Here is a 27699-nt window from a genome sequence, read left to right on the forward strand (position 1 = left end):
ATTTTCCATCATCAAATTCACACAGTTCACAGGAAGTCCGTGCTACATATTTAGTAGTGTGCTGGTGCTGTCAATCAAAATAATTCGACACAGTGGAGGTGTGGAAATCGCGTTTCACTGAACATGCCGAAGGCAAAGAGTCACTTATATTAGTAGTCCAAGAAATTTTAATATTTTTCCCTATCATTTCTAGATCTGATTTTTGCATTCCTGCAGAAAAAAAATAATTTTAACATATATTTAGAAGGATTAAGTTTTAAATTGAATTTGAAACATATTCCCCGCCAATTTAAAATACTACTGTCGGCACAAGTTTATACTAAAATACTATTCTTTAATGACTGTTTGATGTTGGTTTTAAGTCTGATTTTCTTGTGTTACAATAAAAATTTAATATTAATGAAAATATACTGAAAAAAAAAACTCAATAAGAATTTTATTTCGGGAGAAAAGGCACCCGGGGGGGGGGGGGGGTCTTAATTATATTGAGTAGCAAAAAATCATATTTTTAAACATATGTTTAGGTAGGTGAAGGAAGGATTTTTTCTTCTCTAATAATAGACAATTTTAAACAGTTGGTCTTTTCTAAAATTTAAAACCACACCATCAATTTAATTAGCTCTAAAGAAATTTAATTAACTGAATATTTGCAGTACTGTTCATAATTCTCAAACCTACATGCAGTTTAAATATGTATTACTGTAGAAGTAATTTTTCTATGTATTCTTGTCCTGTATAAGACTTCGATTAATTATTATACATCCATTAATAATTTGTCCAATTTAAAATTACATCAAATTGATGCCGTGCGTGAAGCATTTGTACATTGCCCTTTTTTAATTTAATATTTTAGCATCGTTCTACATACATGTAGGTACTTAATGTATTAATGATTTTCCAGGGAAAATTCATGAAATAAGTAACAGCTGAGTTATAATAATAGAAAAATAAATATCATAGATAATTTTTGCAATGAAATAATTATTCTTCAAACACGATATCTAAGTTATTTAATTAAAAAAAACAAGTAAATCCTTACCATCAAAAGATAAGTCCTTTCACTTCGGAGTTCCGAATGACAATGAAGACTGAACGATAAGTGAACGGTGAACGCAAGGTGAACGCAAAGTAAACGGAACGAAGAGCGAACGGTGAACGTTTTGTGAACGGTGAACGCGAGCGCACGGTGAACGGTGAACGCAATACTGTGAACGAAGAGCGAACGGTGAACGCACGCTGAACGAACGGTGAACGAACGCTGAACGCACGGTGAACGAACGGTGAGCGAACGGAAAAATGGGAAAGTAGAACGTTTCAGGGACTGTATAATTAATGGTTTATTTAAAACTTAGATAAACACATATTTTAAAAAGTGAGGTCAAGGTCAAAGGAAAATTCAAGGTCAAAATAAGTTGATGTATTAATAGCTCTCAGCAATATGTATCAGCATATGATGTTTGATAAATATATTTTGAATTGTTTACTCAAAACTGATCTAGACATTAATTTTAGAAAAGTGAGGTCAAGGTCACAGAAAAGGTCAAGGTAAAAAAGAGTGAAGCATTGTAAAGCTTACATAAGTATGTATCATCATGTGAAGTTTCATTACACAACTTGAATGGTTTCTTTAAAATAAAGCTAAACAGTAATTTAATTGGATATTTACATCAGTATGCATCAACTTATGAACTTTGATAAAAATATCTAGAAAGTTTCTTTAAGCCCAATCGAAAGACAGATGGAAGGGTGGAGGACGGACATGACAAAAACTATACATGTATTCTTAATCATGGTGTGGCATAAAAAACTTGAATCTACATTATATGAGGATGTTTCCATCTATCAAGATTATACAAGCAAATTCAAAGAATTGTGGTCCTCTGCTTTCTGTGTTTTAGTGAATGGGATGCCATAATTTATGGCAGATTATGTGTCAAATATGCACCCATATCATATATCAATTTTTAAAAATTAGGTCAAAGGGGAAAAATCATAGCATGCTCTGAAACATTTTGTTGCAGGTAATGTACATGTCAAATATGAAAGTCCTATCTCTTTTGAATCAAAATTTATATATATACAATATAATATTTTTGAAAAGTAGGTTAAACTTCTAGGTCAAGGTCACAGAGTCAAAAGTCATGATATATTTAGAAAAGTCTTTTCACATGTAATAAACATGTATAATTTGAATGCCCTTTCTTTTCTCTTTCAAATTGATCAATTTAAAATGTTATTTTTTGGAAAGTAGGTAAAACTTTAAGGTCAAGGTCTCACTTGGGTTAAAAAATCATAGTATTATTTAGAAAGTTTTGTGGTAATGTTCATGTGAAATATGAAAGCACCATCTCTTATTATTCAAAAGTTATGACCAAGGTTAAATTTATTGTGACAGATGCACATACTAGCTGTCAATAAGATGGACAAACTGACAGACAAATGAGATTTAACATCCCCTCCCTTTCCCCAAAACAGAGGACAATAATGCCCTTGCTGTTCTTGAGAAGAAGAATTATGATGGAAAAAATCTCCTGCATATTTCTTAACGCAAATCAATATTGTGTTTTTATGTCATTTTGTTTGTTGTTAAACATCCCTCTCAGGAATTTTTCACTCATATGGAGACACCACCACTTGAAAAATAATGAGGACAAGTTAGATTTGAGGTCAACATTCATTTTAGGAGTTTTCAACCATTAAGACATAAAGAAATATTAACTCGATCCTTCCCCTCACCCCTTCCCAGACCCCTGTTTGTTTATGTATGCAAACTACTACTTGTATTACATTAAAAAAAAAATTATACAAATAGTTTAATGTGGTCCATCTCTGAATGATTTTCATTCCTAATTCTAGGAAGATAGGTTGACACAAATTCATGAATAAAATGTCAAGTAATCTTATCATTGATGCACTTTTATTTAATTTAATGCAGTCATATTGTGAACATTTCCAGCTGACATTAGGAGAGTGGGAATGACCTCCAGGGGTTCATAACCTTTATACCATTAAATTTACATAACATAATAACACAAGAAACAAAATTATGGATAGTCAAATGGAAAAACTTTCCAACTATTTAGGAGTCACATGATCATTTGTCATTACAGGCACAGGGAGTGGAATGGGAGGTCGCCCTCTCAACCCCCACCTCCCCCCCCCCCCGGAATTTTCAGGACTATAATATATACTGGAGGAAATAAAAATGACTTTGGATGCCCTAAGTGTCCCTCCACCTTAGAAAACAGACCAAAACATAACTTCTTTTTTTTTTTTTTGCTTCTCGGGAAATTCTGGTCTGGAAACCCCCCTCCCTCCCGTCCCAGAAAAAAATTCTGGATCTTGTAGATCTAACTGAATGTAACGTTGATAACGGGGGATAACTCTTCAGAATGTCAAATTCGTCTATTGCAGCATCGGATGACCTTTGATCCTTTAAACTTGAACCTAACCGTTTGCATTTCAGACTATTTTACCCAAATCTATACCAAAACTTTGTACTTACCGATTGTCATTATTTAGGTCCTGTAATCTTCATGAAATATAATCCAATTAAAACACAAAATGAAATAATTCCTACTGACATATATGCAATGATGTGTATACCACACTAGTAGCCTACTGCACGTGCAGTGAAATCTAAAAATGATAATGCCAATGGTAAAACTAGTACTTAAGTTGGGTACGTGACGCAAGGCCAATGTGATGCAGGTGTTCAAATACATGTATAGTGCAAGAACAAATTGAAAATTATCATTTACCATGTTTACGGAAGATGTTTTATCTTAACTTTGCCATCTAGGCCTATTTCCAAAAACAGGCAAATAAGGTGTGTTTGTGTGTGTGTTGATGGGAGAGGGGTGGGGGTTGACTAAATTGATTGTGTATATGGCAGCTTTTAAGAAGTTTAGAACTGCCTAATCAAATATAGATAAACTTTGCACATTTTGAAAAATTCATCAAAAACGCTTTACACTTATTTGAATAATATTATTTGTTGTTGATCTATAGATATGAGAAAATAGATTTAAAAAGTTCCAATTATGTGCCAAAAATTTATAACCCCCCCCCTTTATCAACCTAATTTACATCATTAATTTAATTCTGTTGTTTAATTTCAGACTGGTAATGAATTAAGAATATGAAATACCTATTAGATGGAGGCCCATGGGTCACATGGTCACCTGAGCATATTATGCTCAATTTGATAAAACATGTATTATGTAAATTATTGAATTATATTGACTTTTTCCGTGGTAAAGCCCAATATGAAGAAGTGTGCATTTAGAGGCAAACACCTTAGTGCGGGTATTACTGTCTCATGACAGCATCTAGTTACAATTTTTTTCACTTCCTTTAAACTTTCTGTGATATAAATGCGGAGTTTTCACTGATTTCGGGGGATTTAGTAATTTAGTGATAAATCCGAGCTTGAACATGCAAGCAGTGCTATTTTATGTAATTTTAATTTGTTTGCCTACGTATTGCTTGCGGGCGTAATGTAGAAAATTGACTTTTATGTTCAAACTGATTTAATTTTAAACATTACATACCCTTAGCCTATATTTTTGTGCAGTGATTTCTAACTGAACAACATCAAGTCAAATATTGTGAAACACAATATTGAGAGAAAAAACTTGAACTTACCTCCACTGACACAAGTTTAAAACTCTGACCATACACCAATGGAGTTCCTAGTGTTGTGGAATCGTCATCTCCAGACTTGATTTGAAAGAGTCCGTCATAATTCGTGATACTGTCGACTGTTAGAAAATGTTGTATATAATTATGACGCAATAAGTTTTTATTTACATTTCAAATTTTATATATTGATACCGTGAATCACTTACTTTCGTGGTGGCTTAATTTTCATTGTTTTCGAGGTATGGGGAGACCTAAAAATTCATGCCAACCACGAAATGTAAATTTTCATACATTCAACTACTAAAAACTTCTTATCAACGATATCAAATCCCAACGAACAAACATTTTTTCTTAAACCACGAAAATTTCAACCCACGAAAATATGTGCTTTTACAATATTGTGTTATTAATGTATTCCGTCTCCAACGGAAGACCTTATTGTTTTCGTTCGGTTTCTTTTTCCCTCTTCTTATTATTATTTTTCTATATTCTTACCGATTTTGTGCACGCGAGTTCTCAAAAACGGCTCGATGGATTTTCATGAAACTTTCAGATTTAATAGATATTGGTCTGAACCTTATTGGAAATTTTTTGCATTGAGATCGTCACTTCCGGTCGTGAGATATGGACGATTTTCTGATTTTCAGAGGGTCTGCTTGTCTGGGTAACTCCACTTAAACGACTTATGATATGGAGTTGAGATTTTCAGTGTAGATAGAGGATGGATTGAAGAAGTGCCATTTTGAGGCTATATCTTTTCAGCTCAAAAGGCACCGAAGCTAACCTGTGTTTAAAAAATGACACAAAAATATCTCATAAAATTTAACAACTTTTCTTTTATATCTTCTCATCTGTAAACGTTTTGTTAAGACATACAAAAGAAAATTTATTCAAAGATGTGAAATTTCTCATTTGATATGAAGAAAAAGGGGCTGCCTTCTCTAATTAGGGGCCTAGAGGGGGCCAATAGACTTGCATCTAAAACTCGTTCACTATCAATGTTTTGTTATAAATTACCGAAGCAAAAATGTTTATCTTAACAATTTCCAACAATATATAATAAGAGTTTGATCATATGTTACGTAATTAGGGGTCACAAGGGGCCAGAATGCTAAATCTTTGAGGTTATATATCTAGAAAAAGGCGAATATTTTGATAAGCAATATTAAACAAAAGATGGTCAGAATAATGTTTTAAACAATATGCATACTTCAAATTTTTGTTAGACGGGTCTATTAAGGACTTGGAGGGATAGCCCCTAAATATTTCCATTCAGAATATCTCCACAACGAAAAGAAATCTCTGAATAAGTGTTGAACAAAAAGTCTTTGAATTCACAATACCTTTCATTTGAAATCAAGAAAAAGGGGCTGACTCCTCAAATAAAGGGCCCAAGGGGGCCAAAAGTCTTTTATCTTTAGCTCGTTATCGATCAGTATTTTGTAATACATTACTGAAGAAAATATGCTTATCTTGACGATTTGCAACTATATATTATAAAATTTTGATCATATGTTATGTAATTAGGGGGTCACAAGGGGCCAAAATGTGAAATCTTTGACGGTTTATATCTCAAAAGGGGCGAATATTATGATAAGCAATATCATATTGAACAAAGGATGGTCAGAATACTGTTTCAAACAATATACATCGTTTGAGTTTTTGAAAAAAGGTCCATTAGGGACTTGCATAGGTGGCCCCTAAATATTACCATTCAAGATTTCTTTCAACGAAAAGAAATATGTGAATAGGTGTTGAACAAACAGTCTTCAAAATCACGAGACCTTTCATTTGAAATCAAGAAAAAGGGGCTGGCCACCTCAAATAAGGTACCGAGAGGGACCAAAGCACTGTCATCTACAAGTATTTGATATTGTTAAATAAATCAAATCAATTCAATCAAGTGAGAGAAGTCTTGGTATCATTATTTTGTTACAAAGATCATAATCAAAAATCATTTCTCATCTTATCGAAAAATCGGACGGAAGACCTACTCGTTGCTCGCAACGAGATCTCATCTAGTTATTATCATTATTATTTTTTTTTTTTGCAATATTGATACTTGCATGTATATGTAATCCAGGGATGGGGTCAATTACTTTAAAAAGTAATTAATTAAATTACAATTACTTTGACCTTTTATTCAATTAAATAACAATTAAATCACAGGCTTTCTAAGACATGTAATTAATTAAATTACAATTATTTTACAAATGTAATTGATTAAATTACAAATTACATTTTTATTTTTTTGAATTTAAATCACAACTTTTATTTATAAAACAGTAAAGATCTCTTCAAAATCTGTGAGTTTGATGCAGTTGCCTCCACACAAAACCTACATGTACACTAATTGCATTGGATATGATATTTGATTAAAAGGGGATATTTCAATAGAGTAAAAATAAGTCACAACTGTAACCCCTCAAAATAAACTTTTCTTATAAAGGTAATCTTTTAACGGTAAAATCCTAAATTGCAAATGTTAAAATAATTATCAAAGTTTTTCTTTTCTCAAACTAGCAGAGCATTTTTAATTGAAATAATTATCCCCATACATTGGCTTTGTCATCTAAATCAAGAGGGGTTGATTTGTTTTGATTGTAATTTACAGGTGTGATCTGGAGGGCAATTATCTCTTAATACCAACAAGAGAGAACTTCATTAATGACACATACATTCCTTTTTTTTTCTTGACACACATATTCTTATTCTTCACTGAACAAACAAAAGAGATTGAAATATAATAAATTATGTGTGTTTCATGGCTGAATAGACCTAGAAATCGTGGTGCAAAATTCAGGTAAACATAAAACAAAGAAATCAAATTTTATAAAATGATAAGAAAGAAACTACATTATTATTATAAAAAAAAATCTGTCTTCTGTATAATTGAAGGACTGCATGAGAATATGTTTTGCAATAAAATATAGTACAATGGGGAGGTTGTGGTGACAATATATCAAGCATGTGTATCATATAAAGTAATTGAATGTAATTAAAAAAGTAATTGAAATTACAAGGTATTTTTTCAGTGTAATTAATTAAATTACAATTACAAGTAATTGAAAAAATGTTCAATTACAAATTACTTCCAATTACTTCAAAAAATGTAATTAATTACAGTCAATTACAATTACTTTTTTCAATTACCCCATCCCTGATGTAATCCAAGAATGAGTGCACCTCGATACATACCTGTATACTACTCCTACAAGTAAGAGCCTCGGTTAACGTCCCTATACCTCGGACTCTTACATCCGAGGGCAATTATCTAACGAGCTCGTTCGCCTGAGATTTTGGGCGGAACATATTATGCAGGAAATAAACTGTTGACCTAATTTTCAGGTACCTACATGTTTGCATGTGGTATGAAAGTCACAAGAAATCATAAATTTGTGAAAGTGCAAGGATGTGTCATCCAACCCGCCAAAAAAATTGAAGTTTTAATATCTTTTTTATATGAAATAAGATTTTTTATTAATTTTTGTGTGAAATGCTATTAAAATATGTAAGTCGTAATATTATAGAGAAAATAATAGCTTCAAATCTGTGTCTAAGTACCTTTAATAAAGTCTTCGACTTATTTAGCAGACTCGAAAATCTTCCTGTACAAAAGGATTTAACTCTTTTGAGTAGTTATTGCCCTTGAATTTAGTTTTATGATTACAAAGAATTAAAATTCTTCTTAAGGACAAGTCGTAAAGACATGGAGACAACTGCATGAGATTTTTTGACCTTGAAAATAAGGTCAAGGTCAAAGTCAGTGAAAAAGTTTCAAAATTGCTTAGATTTGTATTTTTAAAAAATGACCTAGACTTTTGACTTTGATAATTGACCTTGACGCAAGAGTAAAAACGTCATTATATATAGCTGTGTTCAATTTCAAGAGTTGAAATCAAGTTTTTTTTTAATGACCTTGGCCTTGGAATTAAAAGTCACAATCAAACTAAGGTACGTTAAGATGGTTACAACTGATTTCACAGCAAACAACACCTCGGATCGACAAACAAGAGGCCCAGGGGCCAAGTACCCCCCCCCCCCGTGCCCCTGACCCAGGGGCCCTGAAATTGACCATTTTGAAAGAGACACCTTTCTTCATCATAAGGCCAGCATTATGTAATTTTCAGGTTTAGTTATAAACATCAAAATGAAAAAGTCCCGTAGGAGGAGAAAATAAAAAAAAAAATATTTTTTTGGGATAAATTATCGACTTTTGTACATGTATTCATTTTTGCTTCTTTTTTATGCTATCCTAACAAACTCCTTGCCACTGGACACATAATTGTTACAAATAGGAAAGTTAAACATTTAATTGTTTATTTCATAATCTGCCAGTTAGGGCCAGTGATATAAATCTTGTGATGTTGATCAAATTAGATTTCAAAAAATTAATTCTTAAACATTCTTTCAATATATCTTAATTTTTTAAATATGTGTCAGGAGAATGTGTAGAAATTGTTCTAAAATATACTTGATGCATAAAATTATAATTCTTACTATAAAGCAGACAGGGAGTATTGAGGAGTAGGTTAAACAATTTTTCAATTAAGTGTAAAATTTTTCTGGCGCCCACAAACCATACTAAATGCCAGTACATATTTGTATATGCTTGCTTTTTAATACTTGAATTTTTTTTTTAATTTCTTCAGGCTATTGTTTATTTCTTCCTCAAATGAACTTAACTTCTCCCCTAGCTTTATTCCTTACATCTGATTCATAAGCGACCCTTTTCTGAAGAATGATGCTTAGACTGTAAACTATAGCAGAGACCTAAACAATGTCGCTGGCAATAGCTACCGAGGGCAGTTTTAAACCCATGGGAGGAAAATAATTTGCAGTCAGATACTTTTGAATATGAAAACATAATTATCTCACCAGCACGTCATTGTGCAACAAAGTCGTCAGCATTTTATTTGTCCTCTGAACGGGTGAAACGTTTTGAATGACACTCCTATTTATAAAATTTTACACTTATCCAAGCCATTAGTGCTGCTATAAACTTTCATAGACATATGTCTAATGGAACTTTTCAGATCTACATTTATTAACCCGCCATGTCCATCTTACAACCGGAGGTACGAGTTCGTAAATTTGAAATCTCGATCCCGACTCAAATTTGACATCGGGAAGAAAAAATTCTTCTTTTTTTTCAATTTTTTTTCCCTAAAAATTCAAAAACTTGACCGGCGGGTTTGTAAACCTAAATATAAAAAAAATGCTGGCCTTAAATATGTAGATGTGTAATTAGATCATTGGCATATTAAACATGAGCAAAGGAAAAGATCTTCAAAGAATTTGTGCACTTCACTATATAATTATTTGAGCCCCAGTCTAGCTTACACAAGAACCCCGGACCCTGGGGGCCCGAAATTCACAAATTGGGATGAGGCAGCCTCATTCAACATAAATATCTACTTAGTTAGTTTATTTAATGCCCGGGAGCAGAGATAATGATTTTCAAAGAATTATTCAATTTAATTCACCATATATAATCAATATAGTGCACCCTAGCTCTAGAACCCCTGAGCAAGGGACCATGAAATTCATGGGACCATAATTTTGGTAGAGGCAGCCTTATTCAACATTACTATGTACTTGGTTAGATTATTTAATGTCCAGGATCGAGCAGAAAAGAAAATTTTCAAAGATTTTATGCAATTTTACCATATAATCAATAAAGCACGCCCTAACACTAGAACCTTTGACCCAGGGACCATGAATTTCACAATTTTAATAGAGGAATCAATACTGATTACAATCATGGCAACAGTTTGACTGCTTGATGTCTAGGAGTAAAGAAGAAGATATTTATAGATTGCATTAATTTTAGTGGTTTTGGCCCCACCTTTCAACCCCCTGGGGGGCAGGGACCATGAAATTCGCAATTTATGTTTCCCTTCACCCATAGATACTTTATGTCAAATTTGGTTGAAATTGGTTGAGAGATTGCAGAGAAGAAGCTGAAAAATGTTTAAAATGTTAACGCACGACGCACGACGCACGACGAAGGACAAAAAGGAAAGCAATAGCCGAGTTTACTCGGTTGACCTAAAATCAGATGTTCTTAAAAGCAAACAATTCTACTGATATTAAATAGTATCTTAACACCAATCATTCTTCTTTCATATGAACTGTTCACGGTAGCTCAGTCGGTAGAGCGCTCGCTCCCTGATCGGGAGGTCGTGAGTTCGCATCTCGGCCGCGACCGACCTAGTCGTTAAAATGGGTAGCAACTGTTCTTTCGCCATGCGCTTTGAAGTGAAAGTTGCGGGTCCTTCGGATAAGACCTTAAAAACCGAGGCCCCGTGTCAGTGGCAGGATAAAGATCTCTCACTGCTCAATGGCCCTGAGTACCGAGTATAGGTCAAAATTTGAAGCCCTTCACCGGCATACGGTGACGTCTCCATATGAGTGAAAATTTCTCGAGAGGGACGTTAAACAATATACAATCAATCAATACAATCTTTCATTTGACCATTGAATTTTTTTTGAATTTTTTCTAGAAGTCAACAATGCACAGAAATAGTGATTTTCGCAATATTTAACAAGAGGCCCAGGGGCCACATTGTTCATCTGAGCACACCGGCTATTAAAAAGCACAATTTACAGGGGTTGGGGTGAAGGCCTTGAATTTTAATACTACTTGAGAATGCCTCCATATGAATACAGCATATAACTTTGCTGTTCTTGAGAAAAAGGTTTTAAAGATTTTTTATTTTGTTTGTATATATTATTTCGTTATAATTTGAATTTGATCCCCCGTTGTTTCCCTCCATACCACTAAGGGTCATGCTTTAAACAAATTTAAATCTTCAATACATGAAAATGCTTTCATGCCAATATGACTAAACATAGCCTTCTTGTTCTTGGGATTTCCCACTTTATTTTCCTATTGTAAAACTCGTTCACCATTGAGACCCCATCCTACCCTTTGGGATTATGATATGAACCTAATAATTTAATTCTACACTACCTGAGGATGCTCAAGAAATAAAGTCAGCGTTTTCGTGAATGTTGCAGAATATCCGAGGTCGAGAAATGTTTGAAAGATAAAAGCCGAGGAGTTAGTTGAGGCTTTTTTTCAAACAACATTTCGAGACCGAGGAGGTTATTCTGCATTATTCACGACAACAAGGACTTTATTTCTATTCTACCAAGATCGATAAATATGTCTGATCGTTTCCTCTATAGAGAAACGAATTAGATCACCATGTCTCGAATACGCTGTACCATTTAAAGGTAAAATTTGTTTGCTTACCTGTGTATGGAAATCCGAATGCAGACGATCTGAGCTTTCGTTACATTAAAAATAGCCTTTTTTAAATTACAAATTTGTTCGTTATATGTATTGATCAGTTAAAATGAATATACAATAACAAAATCATGTTCCTGTTTTACTGCTAAATCACGTTGTTTTATGTGTAGGGAGGTCCGTCGAATAGCCCCGCTTAGCTATAAAAACCGACTTCATCAGCAACTTTATGAAATTTACAGTGTTTATTTCTCAAAGACTACACATCGATGCGGTCTAAACAAGTATTTCATTCTGCAGCCAAACATGCATTTGAATTGTTTTAATTTGATACGTGTTTTCTATCTGATAATTTTTTGATGACGTTCGTGATTTATTGGAGAATAATGTCCGGCGGTTTCCTTTGATGTTTTCAATAATCGTGATAGAATTCCATATAAATATTACTAATCATGACTTTGCAGTACTTAAGAAGGAGATTTTAAAAGATTTCCAAACATATTCCTATATAAAACTTATATTGGCCTTTGTGGCCCCAACTTTTCCCCGGGGGTCATGATTTGAACAAACTAAAATCTACACTACCCGAGGATGCTTCCATATAAATTTCACTAATCATAGCTTTGCAGTACTTGAGAAAGAGATTATAAAAGACTTCCTAATTTATTCCTATGTAAAACTTTGGTTGGCCATTGTGGCCCCAACGTATGTATTGAACAAACTTGAATCTACACTACCTGGGTATGATTTAACACGAGTTTCATCTTTCCTGTCTCAGTGGGGTTCTTGAGAAGATTTTTCCTATATATTCCTAGGTAAAACTTTGATCGGCCATTGTGGCCCCACACTACCCCCGGGGGTCATGATTTGAACAAACTTGAATCTACACTACCTGAGGATGATTTCAAATGAGTTTCATCTTTTCTGTCTCAATGGTTCTTGCGAAGATTTTTTAAAAATGCCAAAAATAAAAAAAACTGGAATTGGAAATATACTTGGAAAATACTAGTGATATTTCAATAATAAAAAAAAAAACAAAAACAAATATAGACACATCACATTCAGTCAAAGTTTACAGGTGAAAACAAATTTCAGAATATGTAACTTTTGTGCGAAAAGTGAAATATAAAATTTAGAAAAATACTTACGACTTAAGACCAAATTTAATTCTTCATTTCTTTTTAAGATTCTAAAATCATTTCAAACCTTATAGTGTTCATATAGACGATAGATGTTTAGCCCTGTTCCCTTTCCCCCCTCCATACCTTGCACGAGTGGTTTCGTGACTGTCCCATATAAGTATCCCGTGGAGGTGGACAACGCCAAATATTTCGTAGAATTTCTGTTCCGAAGAGTGACAAAATCACCGAACCTGAAAGTTAATTACCATTTTTTTTAAACAACTGTTTGTTAGAAACAGTAGCATGTGTGTTGATAATGGGTTAATTAGCTTCACGAGGATATATATATATATATATATGGGGGATGGTGGTAGGTGCATAGGTATCCATGTAAAAGTGTATTTCTTTGTGCTTTCCATACAATATTTCTGCACTTAGGGCAGTTATATTAGTTTGAGAGTTGTTGTAAAGTGTGCTTCATAAATAATAATTAATTTCATTACAACGTGCATTGGTAATAATCCTCTGTTAAAACTAATGTCCAAATAACTGTATCTCACTTCTAATCTCAATGAATGTGTAGTGTAGGATAGCGTTTGGAGAATTCCATCGGCATCGAAAGCAAGTTTTTTACTCTCATAGATAGCCGAGCGGTCTAGCGCGCTTTTCCAGCACTGCTAGGAGACAGATTCCGAAGGTCGAGAGTAAAACCCCGGGCTGGGGGCGGAAATGGGTATCCATATAAAATTGTATTTCTTTGTGCTTTCTACATCAATATTTCTTTACTTAGGGCAGTTATATTAGTTTAAGAGTTGTTGTAAAATGTGCTATATAATAATAATAATACACGGGCTATGCATTTTCTGCTAAATTTATTCACGTTTTTATAACCAAAGAAATCATTTTATTGTGAAAATTCATTTAAGTGATCGCATAAAAACTTAAAAAAATTCAGTATTATTCATCGATAAACGAATACGTATATCTACATGTATATTATGTTATTCTTTCAAATGACACAAAAATAATAATGACATTAATTTATCTTTGTACACATGTATAACTCGATAAATAACAATATATCCGCACCCTCTGTAGAAACATATATCATAAAAATATGTCAGGTGATGTTTTTTTCAGAGTTCCTTACTTTATACCATCATTGAACCTTTTGACATCCTCGGCCTGTCGTTTGCGTCGTGAAGTAAGAGTCGTAGAAGCGCCGTCTGGCGGATTACACAGGGAAGGAGATGCCGTCGACTTACAGTAAGTATACAGGGCCCGACGTAAACATTGACGTCTTTCAAACAAACCTGAAATTGAAGATTATACTCACCAGATATAAATATATTCAGTGTTAATTTTTTTCAGTTTTAAATATGTGAATTCTATAAATTTGTAAGCATTTAATTACTACATAAGCACAAGTTCTGCACAGGCAATTTTTATCAAAATCAACTCTTGATATTTTCATAGAAAGAAAACACTGCTAACTAAGCATGCTTAAAACATGATTTTGTCACACATCGCATTAAATCTTATTGATTTAGATCCCCCTCCCCACCCCTCAACCTACTATGCAGGGCCAAAAAGGTAAACAAAGCGATGATGAAGAAAATTATTATTTATATCCTTAAAAATGACTAAACAAGCCAACGAATTCAAAACTTATTACACCCAAAATACTTTACACATGTAAATAATGGCATATACCATAAGTAATATCTTTAAAGTATCCAGGCTTCAAGAGCGTCTCAATGGAGGTCAGTCTGTACTGAATCGGTACCGGTTTCTCATCTGCAGATCTCGCCCATTCTCGTAAACTCTCGGTACTTCCTAATGAAAAATCCCCGGATGGTGGATTCCCGCCGATGTAATATTCATATTGTTCTTTGTTGGTATTTTGCACACGCTCTTTTGACTCCTCTTTGGAGCCAACCCCCACACTGAACCCTCCACCGCCCGAGGCACCTAATCCGCTGAAGGAGGCTTGTGCAGCTACCTAGGAATACAGTTTATTAAAAGTAAAACTATTTCAAGCTTCACCAATATAATAACAAAGGCGACCTTTGAATACACACATTAATATGTTTAACAAGAACGGAAAATATCAAATATTGAAGATGAAAAATGCAAACCCAAGAGGTACATTAGGGAACCCATAAACAGGTTGTAGCTATTTCTAGTATCAAATCAGTACAGGAGATGATCATTTTAGCTCTTAGCATTTTTATGATGTAATGCTGTGATTGATAAAATTCAAATTGCCCACATGTAATAAAAAAATATATATTGATATGTCTGTTTCATTGTATACAAAATTCGAGAGAGCAAACTGTGGCCTATAGTTTTCCAAACTGAAGTTACATGCATGTTCTTATTATAGGTCTTACCTTAGCACTAATACCTTCCGATTCCAGTCTTGAAAGGTCAGATTTGTCAAAGGTAAGCTGTTGAACTGCTTTTGCCCCCATGACTACCTGGGTTGTGTAGTGGGTCCCAAACTCGCGTATAAAATTGAGGTACATTTCTTGCAATGATTCGTCCTCACAATTCTCCATAGGCAGCAACATCACAGCTTTCTCAACGTATTCATTTACCTAAGAAAATCAGATAATCCATCGTATAGTGTATAATAAAAGAAGACTTATATTCATAATCATTCAACAGAAAGAGTCTTTACCTTTGACATTTTGGCGGTCTCGGACATACGAGCTCTGTATGCCACAGCTCGGCTGACAATGTTTAAAGTTGTTGTCTCCCCTTTATGAATTTCCCGCGTATTTTTTTGATAAGATGCACTGGCACTGAAACTGGCACTAACGCCCCATCCACCCCTTGCAGCATTTACCTAAGAAAAATTAACATAATATTTTCCTACTTTTCAATTAAAGACACGTGCTTAAAATGTGAAAATTGGCTTTGTAATATATTTTGATACTCAAATTAAAATTCAACAAAAAGATTTTTAAAAACAATTATCTGATTTGGTATTTTCGGAAGAGATTTTTTGTAGAAGTGATATACATTAAATAAATATTATCATTCCGTTTAATTTTGTCTTAACTTTGTTTCGATAAGCCTTGAAGCTATTTTCAATCAACAGTCGCTACTTGGCTCTTATGAAATTTAATAAGCAAGTTGTTAAATATAGTTTTCATTTAAGAAATGAATTTAATTTTTGAATATTCATGAGGTTATGAACTACGACGCTTCACGCCGACATATTTCATGAAGCGCGTAAGCTCTTCATAACAAATATGCCGGAATGAAGCGTTGAAGTTCATAAACCTAATGATTTTCAAAAAATAAATTAATTTCTTATATTTACATTATTTTTCTAATGACTTTTCAAAAACTTTCGCCATTCATCTGTCATTTTTAAAGCAAATCAGTGTGGACTATATTTTTTGACGTCAAGTGCCGGTATTATGACGTAACAATGGAGATATTCATGCTGATTCCTGACCTTGATAATGTAGTTCATGAGAAAATATACTGCATTTTTTTTAAGAATCATAGGGGAAATATGAATATAATCATATTAATACACATCTTGTCAAGAGATAGCAAGAATGAAATAAAATTGATTTGACTTGTGTATACTATAAAGAAAACGAAAGTAGATAAAATAAGATATACCGAGGCGTCCACACTCAACATTCTTTTATAGTCCGACTCCGACTGCACTGAATAGAAAGAGGATCCAAACTTGGCGCTGTAGAAGAAAAAAATGTACTTGTCTTTTGTATGTAAATAATACTTCCAATCGTCAGTGTTCTTTATTATTTCATTCTACGTGTTTCTTCTAGTGTATGTTTTTTTTCTGTTTCGAATCTGTACTGAGTTTATTCAAATTTATATCAGCGCTTAAAAAAAATAAATTAATAAAAAACCTTACCACATATATAATGGATAAGTCAAACACTAATGAATTAATCTATCAATTAGTACCTTGATTCTGCAATGACATCAACATTATCTGGAATCCGATATTCTCCGTCGGCAGTAAACTTGTGGGTGTAGGGTAATTCCATGATCGGGAGGCGAAATCCTTGATCCACCACCCCGTCGTCACTGAGGGGGTTCCCCTTGAATAAATCATAACCACGACCTATGTACCCTAAGTTGTAGAGCGATGTTGTGGCGATAAATGGAGTCTGGGCTTCATGAAAGGCTCTGAATGCTGCAATAGAAGATAATGGTGTTAAATCAATAAACTGTATACAGGGAAATTTTCGCCTCCGTTTTATTTTCGCCCCTTTCGCCCTACCCTCATTTGGGCGAATTTTAAACGGTGCGAATTCAAAGAATTCAACATAATTCCTTTTATAAAACTATGAATGGGTGAATTTCAAACGGAGCAAAATTGTTTGCATGTGTGAAAAGGCGAAAATTACATGGGGGAAAATAACCCTGTACACAGACTTGCACGTAAATATTCTTAATTTAGAAATACATGTAAGAATTAATTAAATCAATAAACAATTCTAATTCCTCGGCAAAATAAGAAGTATAATCTTCTCTTTTCACTTCATGCAACTACAGAGCTCCAGATAAGGTATGTATCTGCAGACATATGCATTTAATTTTTCAAAAAATGCATTATCAATTAAAGCTGATAAAACAAGCTAATTCAGAGAATTCTTGTACCCCGCTTAGGGAAAAAGTCGGCTCCCCCTGACTGAATTTGTAGAATTATTAAATGTATATACATGTATACTGAAGCAAATAAAATACATGTATGTCAATATGCATATAAAGATTTGATTGCTTATTCTTCATTATGTGTATAGAAGATTTTTTATATGGAATTTTTATCACATTGTAATGATGATTTTATAACCTCATAAATTTTTCATTTCACATGCTGAATACTATCATTTAGTAATAAAAAAAAGTAGTTAAAAAAAAGAAAAAAAAGAAAGGTTCGACCGAGATTCTCACATTTGAAGCGAGAGACTTAACCACTAGACCACGGAATCGCTTTACATGGCGTGAAGTATATGCAGAAGTGAAGTCACATACATGTATATATTCATGTCCGGTATTCTCAAAATTTTACACAATCCATGGTGTTTGATTTATTTAGCCTTTATTTAACACTTCTAATAGATGTAATAAGAACATAAAGTCCGCCGAGAACCTGTTTTATACGCAATAACTCTCCTCATGCCCCTGTGCTAAAAATAGCGACATGTAATACTATAAATACCAATAAAAGAAACGGGGCGGGGCACTTTGAGAGGGGCGAGAGATGTTCTAGGGAGTTTTGATATAAAATTACATTGCATAAGCTCAAAATCTTCTTGAAATATCGCCCGGAAATAATAGTATTACACACAGACAGAATGTATAAATTTACGACCTTGAACTTTGACCTTTTGACCTCAAAATCAATAGGGGTCTTCATTAAACCACAGGGAGTTGTTATATAAAATTTCATTGCAATAGCTCAAATGGTTCTAGAGATATCGTGTGGAAACGAAAGTGTTTTAACAGACAGAATTTGCTTATTTATGACCTTGACCTTTGACCTTTTGACTTCAAAATCAATAAGGGTCTTCCTTAGGCCACAGGGAGTTGTTATGTAAAATTTCATTGCAATAGCTCAAAGGGTTCTCGAGATATTCCGTGGAAACGAAAGCGTTACAGACAGACAGAAAGACAGACGGACGGATGGACGGACGGACAGACGGACGGACAAACCCAAATTAATATCCCCCACTTTTCAAGCGGGGGACAATAAAATCAATTGCTGCAGTTACGCAATAATAGCAATCGTTCACCACGAAAGTAATGCGTACAGTGGGTTGAAATACAAAATAAATACATCTACGACTTAGTCAATTATATGATTTTTAAGGTGAACTTTCTCAAAAGGGAAACACACCGAATTTAATGCGTTTTATTACAAGGAATATTCTTACTTATAATGGCGACAATGATTTCCATTTTTGGGAGAAAGCATCAAAGATTTAAATAATGATCGATTTTTGCATTTTTAGTATACCGATCAAGAGCTCTCTTAAATTCTCTCGAGTTCTCTGATTTGTAAGATGCTTACAGACAGTTTGTATACAACGTTTATTTTTTATAATGGGTCCATTGCCAATTTCCTATTTCTCTCAACTCGCCAACGCATATAAAAGATTTTTTTCTATCATTTACTCTTGCTAAGATATCATCTTAAATAGAGGAAAAGATTTAAGTGCCTATGATAACTTTATCTACTGTATGTCATTCTCCTTCCCTGTCAAAAAAAAAAAAAAAGAAAGTTTCGTAGTTCAAGCCAAAAGTCTTGTTTGTATTTTCAAAATTTATTGAAATAAATGCAGACACTGTTCTTCGTATTTTTTCCTCTGCTAAAACACTTATATATTATATATATTAGCAAAATTTTCTGAAACCATTTTACTGAAAACAAAATCTGCATTTATTTGAAAATTCAAGGAAATACACTTTTGGGTAAAAAATTATCTGGAGCAAACATCCATCAATGTAATAACATGTCAAATGCTTAAGGATAGATGGCGCACAAAAAAACTTTTATAAAAGGCACTTAGTTATGTTTATAAATATATACTGCATAGTATAGATAGTATAGTATATGTAAGTAAAACTTATAAGATCAAAGGGGTTTAATCTAATAGATTTTCATTTTTCATTCAAAGTTTGCATATAAAGTGTCAAAGTTTCACAATTGTTGGGTTTAAAGTGACAAATTGTGTCAGAAATTAATAATGATGATTGCAGAAGGTGGGATATTGAACATCCTAATAGAAATTCATCATTCAGATCCACAAGAATTTGACATGTTTTTAACCCCCTTTTGGGGTATGAGGTGATTTTTTTTCTTTACAAAAGAAAAATATGTAACGTCAAGCGCTTGTGTTCACAATATAAGACAATTTTGTTTTTATAAATAAGAATTAAACCTTTTGCTTCCCTTTGATCCGCCTCTTGTGCCTCTGCAGAAGCCAACTTTTCGGGAAGTCTCGCGTGAATACTAGCGTTCATCATTGTTGTTGACAGCTGCAATTGTTGGAAACGAAATCCACTCACCATCTCTTCCAAAGAGACTGAAATATATTTCAAAATCATTTCAACATGCGCGGACTATAGACTACATCTATGTTGTTCGGGGAGACCGCCTTTCAACAATCTTTTAAAATACCCCATAGTGCCAATGGTGCCCCGTTATTATATGGAGCAGAAACTGTGCAAAATCTTAACCGTGAAAAAAACGTACTTGCTGTGGCTTTCAACTCGATATCTAGATATATTGACGACGTAGTGTCAATTAACAATGCCACGACGTGATGTCAATTAACAATGGCAGCTTTTATTCTTATGTTAATACGATATATCCTGAGTATCTTAAAATAAAAGATCCCACAGAGTCTGACTTATTTGTTTTATATCTGGATATTTTACTTGAAATATACGTGATGGTAAACTTACAACCTAGCTCTATGATATATCGTCAGCTTCCCTTACTTATGCAGCAATATATCTTCATCACCTGCATACGGTGTTTACGAGGGTTATCAAAAAGTTCGTGGACTGAGGCGATAAAATTAATACTACGTAGTCTGTGCTTTCAAAAATTGCAAGGAACATAAAACAACAAAAAATAAAGAATTGTTGAAATTTTTAACTTCATACGTTCATTACTTGCCAAATTATGATAAAATTAAAACGACATTATATGATCACCCCGCGCTGTCGTCGTTTAATTTTATGACATCCCAAAAACGTCATAATTTTGGAAGTCCGATACTTCTACCTCATACACTAATCTTGATGAAGTTTCCTGGAGTTGAATAAGGACTTAAACCCGTCTTGTTTGTATGCATCTATGATGTCATGAAAGGCTGCTTTCAATGCATATGATATTGCATGTGGATTTATACATTGGGAGAGATCCTTGCTTGATTGTACCAGCCCAGTTTGCTTTTGAGTTCTCTATCAACCATAAATAACCAAAGCCATTTTTTGACGTGATTGACTTTTCATACCTTGAGTACAAATCAACATAAACTGTTCAGTCCTTTTCTCTCGGAATCTATTTTGGCATTAAAAACAAGTCCTCTGGATGCATTTTATTTCCCTGTAGCCAGATTTAACTTTTTTTTAGGTGTAAAACAGTTTTTACAGGCGCAGAACTTTATGAAATAGTGGAAAATGAACCCACTCCCCCCTTTTGACGTCATTTGAAAGCCCTTAATTGTTTGGACACTCCAAACAAAATGTACAACATTTTATAGAATTTACCGAATGATTTTTTTTGTCAGATATTCATAACAAAGGAATTTTCCTCAGTAATACCCGAAGGCGAAAAAACGTCATTTGCGAGGTTGCACTGCCAAGACAAACCATTGTTTACAAAAACATTATTAATTTCTTTAAAAATAAAATCTATGATTTGTGGTTGTGATAGAAAAGATTGTGCTTACTAAATATTTTAAAATTCATTACTATACCTAAGGCGGTTTTAATTTTATAGAGCCAGTCACGATTTTTTTGATAACCTCTCGTATATCTCAGATTCGATTCGGAAGAGCATGCTTTGTAAACGTATGAACAATACGAGATATAAAGTTGATGAAACACGAAGTTCAGCAGTCCCGTTTAAAGCCATCATTTCATAAGTTCTTTGGTCAATACAATGACCTTGTCAGAAAATACAATTTATTATTGAGTCAAATGCTCACTGACAGTTTTCATACTATACAATTATGGTCTCTTTTTGTGCTTGAATGTGGTTTATTCTACCACGATTATTGAAAACATCAAAGGAAACCACCGGACATTATTCTCCAATAAATCACGAACGTCATCAAAAAATTTTCAGATCAGAAACACGTATCAAATCTGAACAATTCAAATGCATGTTTGGCTGTAGAATTTACTTGTTTAGACTGCATCGATGTTTCGTCTTTTGCAGTATAAACACTGTAAATTGCATCAAGTTGCTGTTGAATATCGGTTTTTATAGCTAAGTGGGGCTATTCGACGGCCCTCCCTTCACATTAAACAACGTGATTTTAGCAGTAAAACAGGAACATGATTTTGTTATTGTATATTCATTTTAACTGATCAGTACATATCACGAACAAATTTATAATCTAAAAAGGCTATTTTTAATGTAACGAAAGCTCAAATCGTCTGCATTCTATACACAGGTAAGCAAACAAATTTTACCTCTGGTGTTAAATAGAAAAGCGAAATCGAGACATGGTGACCTAATTCGTTTCTCTATAGAGGAAACGATCAGCCGCATTTATCGATCTTGGCAGAATAGAAATAAAGTCTTTGTTGTCGTGAATGATGCGGTCTCGAAAAATATCAATATTGACTAAGGCGAAGCCGTGATATATATTAATATTTTCCTTGTGAATAACAAACCATATTCAACATCAAAAGAGTCCATGATTATTTTATCATATAGTCTGGATTTGGATTCATAAGACATTAAAGATTACAATATTGCCGACACCATTCTCATTTATGAACTTCCGTCGTTGAAACCTAAAAAAAGTCCAGATAACAGTTTGTAACCTCCCTTTTCTCTCTCGGAGTTTTGTTATGAGTTAAACGACTAAATGTTTTAAAATTAATCCTGCAATAGGATTGTCTAACATTTTTGCAGCTCAGATACATAGCTGGCTGCAGACGTTGCAACCATTTTTGTTTACAACGTTGTTTAAGGTGTTGATTTTGACGTCACAATGCCGGTGTAGGTGTTGAATATGGTTTGTTACTCACGAGAAAAATATCAATATTGACAGAAGCGAAGCCGACAAACCATATTGCACACCAAAAGAGCCCATAATTTTGTATTATATAGTCCGAAAATTAATAAATAAGACAATGAATGCTGCAAGACGACACCATTATCCTTCCTTTGTTGAAAATAAAAAAAAATATCCAGATTACAGTTTATATCCGTGATTTCCATTTTGAGTTTAGCTACGTGTAAGACGTCCAAATGTTTAAAAATAATCCTGCGATAGGTTTGTTTTCGTCCTGCTCAGATACTAGTGGCTTCGGCCGTTGTAACCATTGTTTACAACGTCGTTTAAAACGTTGATTGTTATGTCACAATGCCGCTGCACGCGCACTGACGACTCCGGTGAATACGGCCTCAAATCCAGTGAAAATGTAGTGTTATAAACTGTTTGCGCTTGTATAGATTACTGTATGTGTACATGATTAAGCGTATTCAAAGTTTAGCGCAATCAATGTATATGGAGTGGTTGACGTAATTAAATAATGATTACTTATTTATTTATTATATTTTATTTACTATAGCTTTTTCTGATATTTTTATTTTGTTTTGATTGAAAACAACAGTTCTCATACAGAGAGAATGTTCTTTCAAACAGCTGCAGAGTGGACACAGTCGCTCTTTCAAAACATTAACAAGGTATAGCGGTCAGTTTAAAAGACAATAGGTACCATGACTGTGTACCCTAAGTTACTGGTAAAATGGCTTTGAAATTCTTTCATAAGCGTGTAAGGGTTTTGAAAACCTATTTTTTCAATCAAAACAAAGTAAAAGTATCAAAAAACTAAGACTGTGCATAATGAGACGAATATTTTGATATCCATCATGGACGTAAAATAATTGAAAGTCGTTTTAATATGCTTAAAAATACTTTGTAAAATATTTTAGGATAATTTATTTTTTATCGTTTACCTACTTTTTATTTATCCATTTATATTTATTCATTTGTGGATACTAGTATATTTTATTGATAGAATGAATGAATAAAATAAATTATTTATTTATTTATTTATTTTAATTTATTATTTAGTGATTTATTTTATTATTGCATTTTTATACTGTTCTTTTCGTTTGATTTTTTATTTAATTCACTAGAAAACAAATATTCAGTACATAGATTTGATCATTTATTCCCAAATATTTAGTTCTAGTTTTTTATATCAACATTTATTACGCTCAAAGATGATTCAAAGTACCGGTAGATCAATATTTAAATGAAAAAGTTAAAACAAAATAGATATTTGTTTTTAAAGTACATTTACATGCCATCTAGTTTCACAAGATGCAATGAACAAGGAATCTATCTCTTCTTTAGAATCAATGCATTTCTTCGCCTTTTTTCTGAAAAGCTACCAAACTAAAAAATCAATACCAATCATGGAAACTAAATACATGGGAGTTTGTTAAGGCATTTAAATATGTGCCAACTTATTAATAAGTTTGTAGTAATATAAAAAAAACTTAACAATTGTCAAGACTATAATATTTTCACACTTAATTGCAACAGGGATCTAGATTAAAATCCTTTTCCTGGCCAAAATAAATGTCAGGGGAAGACAGGGGAAGACGGCCTAGGCAGGGACAAAGACAGGGGGCGACATGGAGTGGACAGGGAGATCAGAGAATGTCAGCGGATAACAGGGAGTTGACAGGTCAGACAGGGACGACGACAGGGAACGACAGGGAGTGGACGGTGTAGTCAGGGACTATGACAGGGGATCATAGGAGAAAGTCAGGGAGAGACAGGAAAATGTCAGGGACTAATAGGGGGACGACAGGGGATTTTTGGAATCTGAGGGGAAATTTAATTCAGTAGTGCTACTAATGTGTAAGCTAGTGGGAAGTCAGAGATTAGGTGCAAAGTGTGGGTAAACAAGGAGCTTCCTCTAGATAGGTAGGGGGTCAAAGGGAGCATTAATGCAAGCTCAGAAATTTGACCAATGAAAATTATATTGTAGATGTATTGATCGTTTCTACGGTGATGTGAAAACTACTTAACAAAACTGAGATTTCTTATCCTTTTATCCGATATCTGCTATGAAAATATGGAAACTTCCTTACTGAAAAATCAAGACTAGAGCAAAACGTTGTACTTCCTACTAACCAAAAATAATTAAAGTTATCAATTTCGTTTCCTCACATGTTGTGGACTCCCGTTGCTTTTGATGAAACTGTCTGATATAGACTTAACATTAATTTAATAACACTTGATCTTTGGCTTTAAAAATCAAGCTAAAGGATTTTTTCTTAAATATAAAGCAAAACTTTTAACATAATTGAAAAGACATAAAAGTGCGGATTGCACTTTTTTGGCATTTGCAACAAAATGAATTGTAGGTACGATTTATTATCAACTCCCCGCCCCTTTACACCCATTCTCAATATAAGGGCACAAATGCCTCTCTGATTTTTAAAAAAATGAAGTTCAAGAAAAAAATTTTTCTATCAATTACCTTTGAAAGAAGGTATATGAAGATTTTGTTTCCAGATTTTTTTTCATCAAATTATAATACATTGAATAATGACAAGACGATAAAGCAGAGGGTGATTTTATTCAGAAATGTAGCTTGAAATGTACGTTACTCTTTCTTCAATGTCCAAAAAGATATGTAAAAAAAAATGTAGTCATTAAAATCACAATTTGAATAGCTCATCTTAACACCAGCACATCCTACCAACTCTGTCAGCAACATATTTTCTCGGCAAACGAACGTGCGTTTGATTTTTCCTTTCAAAAAACAAAGGTTACTTTTTGATCCAGATGTATAAAAACATTTTTTTAAAGATATGCTTTAAATTCTTCTCTCTGTTTTGTTTAGAGCGATCACTTTGGAATCTTGTCATTTTTTATAGATACTGGAACCTAACATGTACATGTAGAAAAATTCTATTTTGTAGTTACTATCTTTTTTAACATATATCCATGTCGATTTAGAAAACTACGTAAATGTAACGTACATTTCAAGATATATTTCTGTTTAATAAAAAGCTTAAAATTCATCTAAAAATTCATTGTTTTGATTCAGTTTATTAAAAAAAAGATTCTCTATGTAATCACATTGTGTTATATGTCGCAAACACCATTATGAAGATACGATTGCCTCAGAATATGAGTAGGTAACGTACATTTCAAGCTTGTAATATGTAAATTAGTAATAAGAAAATTTTGAAAAAAAAAGCAATTATTGACATAAAATTCATTTCAATGAAGCGTTTTAAGGCAGTAATATAAGAAATCATAATGTAACAAACGAGGTTATTTGTCATTAACTACATGAATGTCACGTCACTTCGGTAACGTTCATTTCACATATTATTGGAGAGTCCCCTCCACCTCAGTTCATTACCATTCTTTTGTGCTGTTTCGCTGAAATTGACACCGGTCGTAGCCTAGTTACTTCTACCTGTGTGCAAGGGTACAGACAAAAAAATATAAGAGTCAGACGTATTTTGCTATGATCTAACATATGCTCGTGTTTGGCCATGGAAACTGAACATAAATCTATTCCGAATATATCCATTGACAGTATGTTAACAATTTCATTTAATATGTTGCAACATCGTTTTTCAAAACACAAACATACGTGCTTTTCAGCAGATCTGGAAAAATATAACCCAAAATGCAATGATTCAAACAAAACTGAGTATTGTGTGCCTTTCAGTATTTGAAAGGTACGTGACCGTCTTGTGTTCTGGGTTTAGGCCTATTTGTTTCTTTTTTTCAATTTTTTGTTTCTTTTTTTACCAATTATAAGCCTATGCATACCTTGTTTAAATTATCAACAACAATTAAATTATAATATTGACGAAAAGTCGCATATTAAAAGTAAACAAACTGCAATAAGGTTGCCAAAGATGAATTTAAGACACTTAGAAATAAATTTTCTAGCATGTGGTAACAGTCTAAAACATTTACGAGGATTGGGGGTGCATTTAGATGGATTTATGTGGCCAGTTGTCAAATGGATTGTAACGATAATTTTGTTTCGCTCGTGTAAACGCAATTCATTGACTAAATTTAAAAAAAATGTCAGTTAGAAATACGTGAAATGTACGTTACCATACGTAACGTACATTTCAAATATAAAAATCAATTCTCTTCCACAAGCATACGTTAGACACGCAATATATTGATACTATTTGAACTTGCATATCATAAGAAATGCATCATACAGGTTTCGTATTCAGAAATATATACCAGGTATCAAAATTATTTTACATATAATTGACCTTAATATATTTTTTTTTCCTCAGCAGAAACGTTTCTTTTCATTAATTTTGGGATTTAGCCGACCTCCAACCTTTGAAACTTTCCTTTGTGTACACATTCGACTGTGTGAAAGTATGAGAATACATGAAAATTCGTGCGAGATTCACTTAATTTGAATTTCATGGTAACGTACATTTCAGTAATGTACATTTCAAATGATAACTTTTCATGTAAAAAATAATTTTTAATTGTGTTAATCAAATCGTCTTTGCCAGTTTACAGGGTACAAGGGGTTGCTTATTCAGAGTCGTCTCATATTTTCTTCTTAATATATATTCTTAATGGGAAAATATAGGTAACGTACATTTCTTTCTTATCTCTACGATTGAAAATGTCTTTCATTCCGTAAACATATTTAAAAAAGTTGCTCAAATTGTTCAATTTCATGTTACATTATCTAAGTAGGAGTAATTAATCTATTGAAATCTCAAATTTAGCCCATCAATTAGTAAAGGAGAACAAAACTATCAGGTGTATAATCTTTGTGTTTGCTTTTAATGTGGTTGAAATAAAATTAAGCGACAGGGACATTGCACAATAAAAATTATTTATTATCACAAAGAAAATGTATTTATTGTTATGAAAAGAAATATATATGATACAAGGTTTAACTTAT

At 33.2% G+C, this 27699-nt stretch overlaps 2 protein-coding genes across 4 annotated transcripts in view; both read right to left on the minus strand.

Moving 5' to 3' along the window:
• LOC134263164 (uncharacterized) overlaps positions 1-27699 on the minus strand; it is a 98136-nt gene that overhangs the window by 42408 nt on the left and 28029 nt on the right. The gene's annotated exons all lie outside the window — the stretch shown is intronic.
• The window catches only part of LOC134263170 (uncharacterized), a 64951-nt gene that overhangs the window by 32422 nt on the left and 4830 nt on the right, over positions 1-27699 (minus strand). Inside the window, exons 2-10 of the mRNA XM_062745482.1 lie at positions 19959-20102; positions 16975-17206; positions 16663-16738; positions 15704-15871; positions 15414-15620; positions 14734-15022; positions 14171-14333; positions 13165-13271; positions 4648-4763 (exon numbers count right to left, since the gene is read on the minus strand). Of these exons, the coding sequence (XP_062601466.1) occupies positions 4648-4763; positions 13165-13271; positions 14171-14333; positions 14734-15022; positions 15414-15620; positions 15704-15871; positions 16663-16738; positions 16975-17206; positions 19959-20102 (1502 nt within the window). The remainder of the gene's footprint in view (positions 1-4647; positions 4764-13164; positions 13272-14170; positions 14334-14733; positions 15023-15413; positions 15621-15703; positions 15872-16662; positions 16739-16974; positions 17207-19958; positions 20103-27699) is intronic.

The sequence above is a fragment of the Saccostrea cucullata genome, unplaced genomic scaffold (assembly GCF_032062105.1).
Source record: "Saccostrea cucullata isolate Sc308-1 unplaced genomic scaffold, CSIRO_AGI_Scuc_v1 ctg1665, whole genome shotgun sequence".
Classification (NCBI taxonomy): Eukaryota; Metazoa; Mollusca; class Bivalvia; order Ostreida; family Ostreidae; genus Saccostrea; species Saccostrea cuccullata.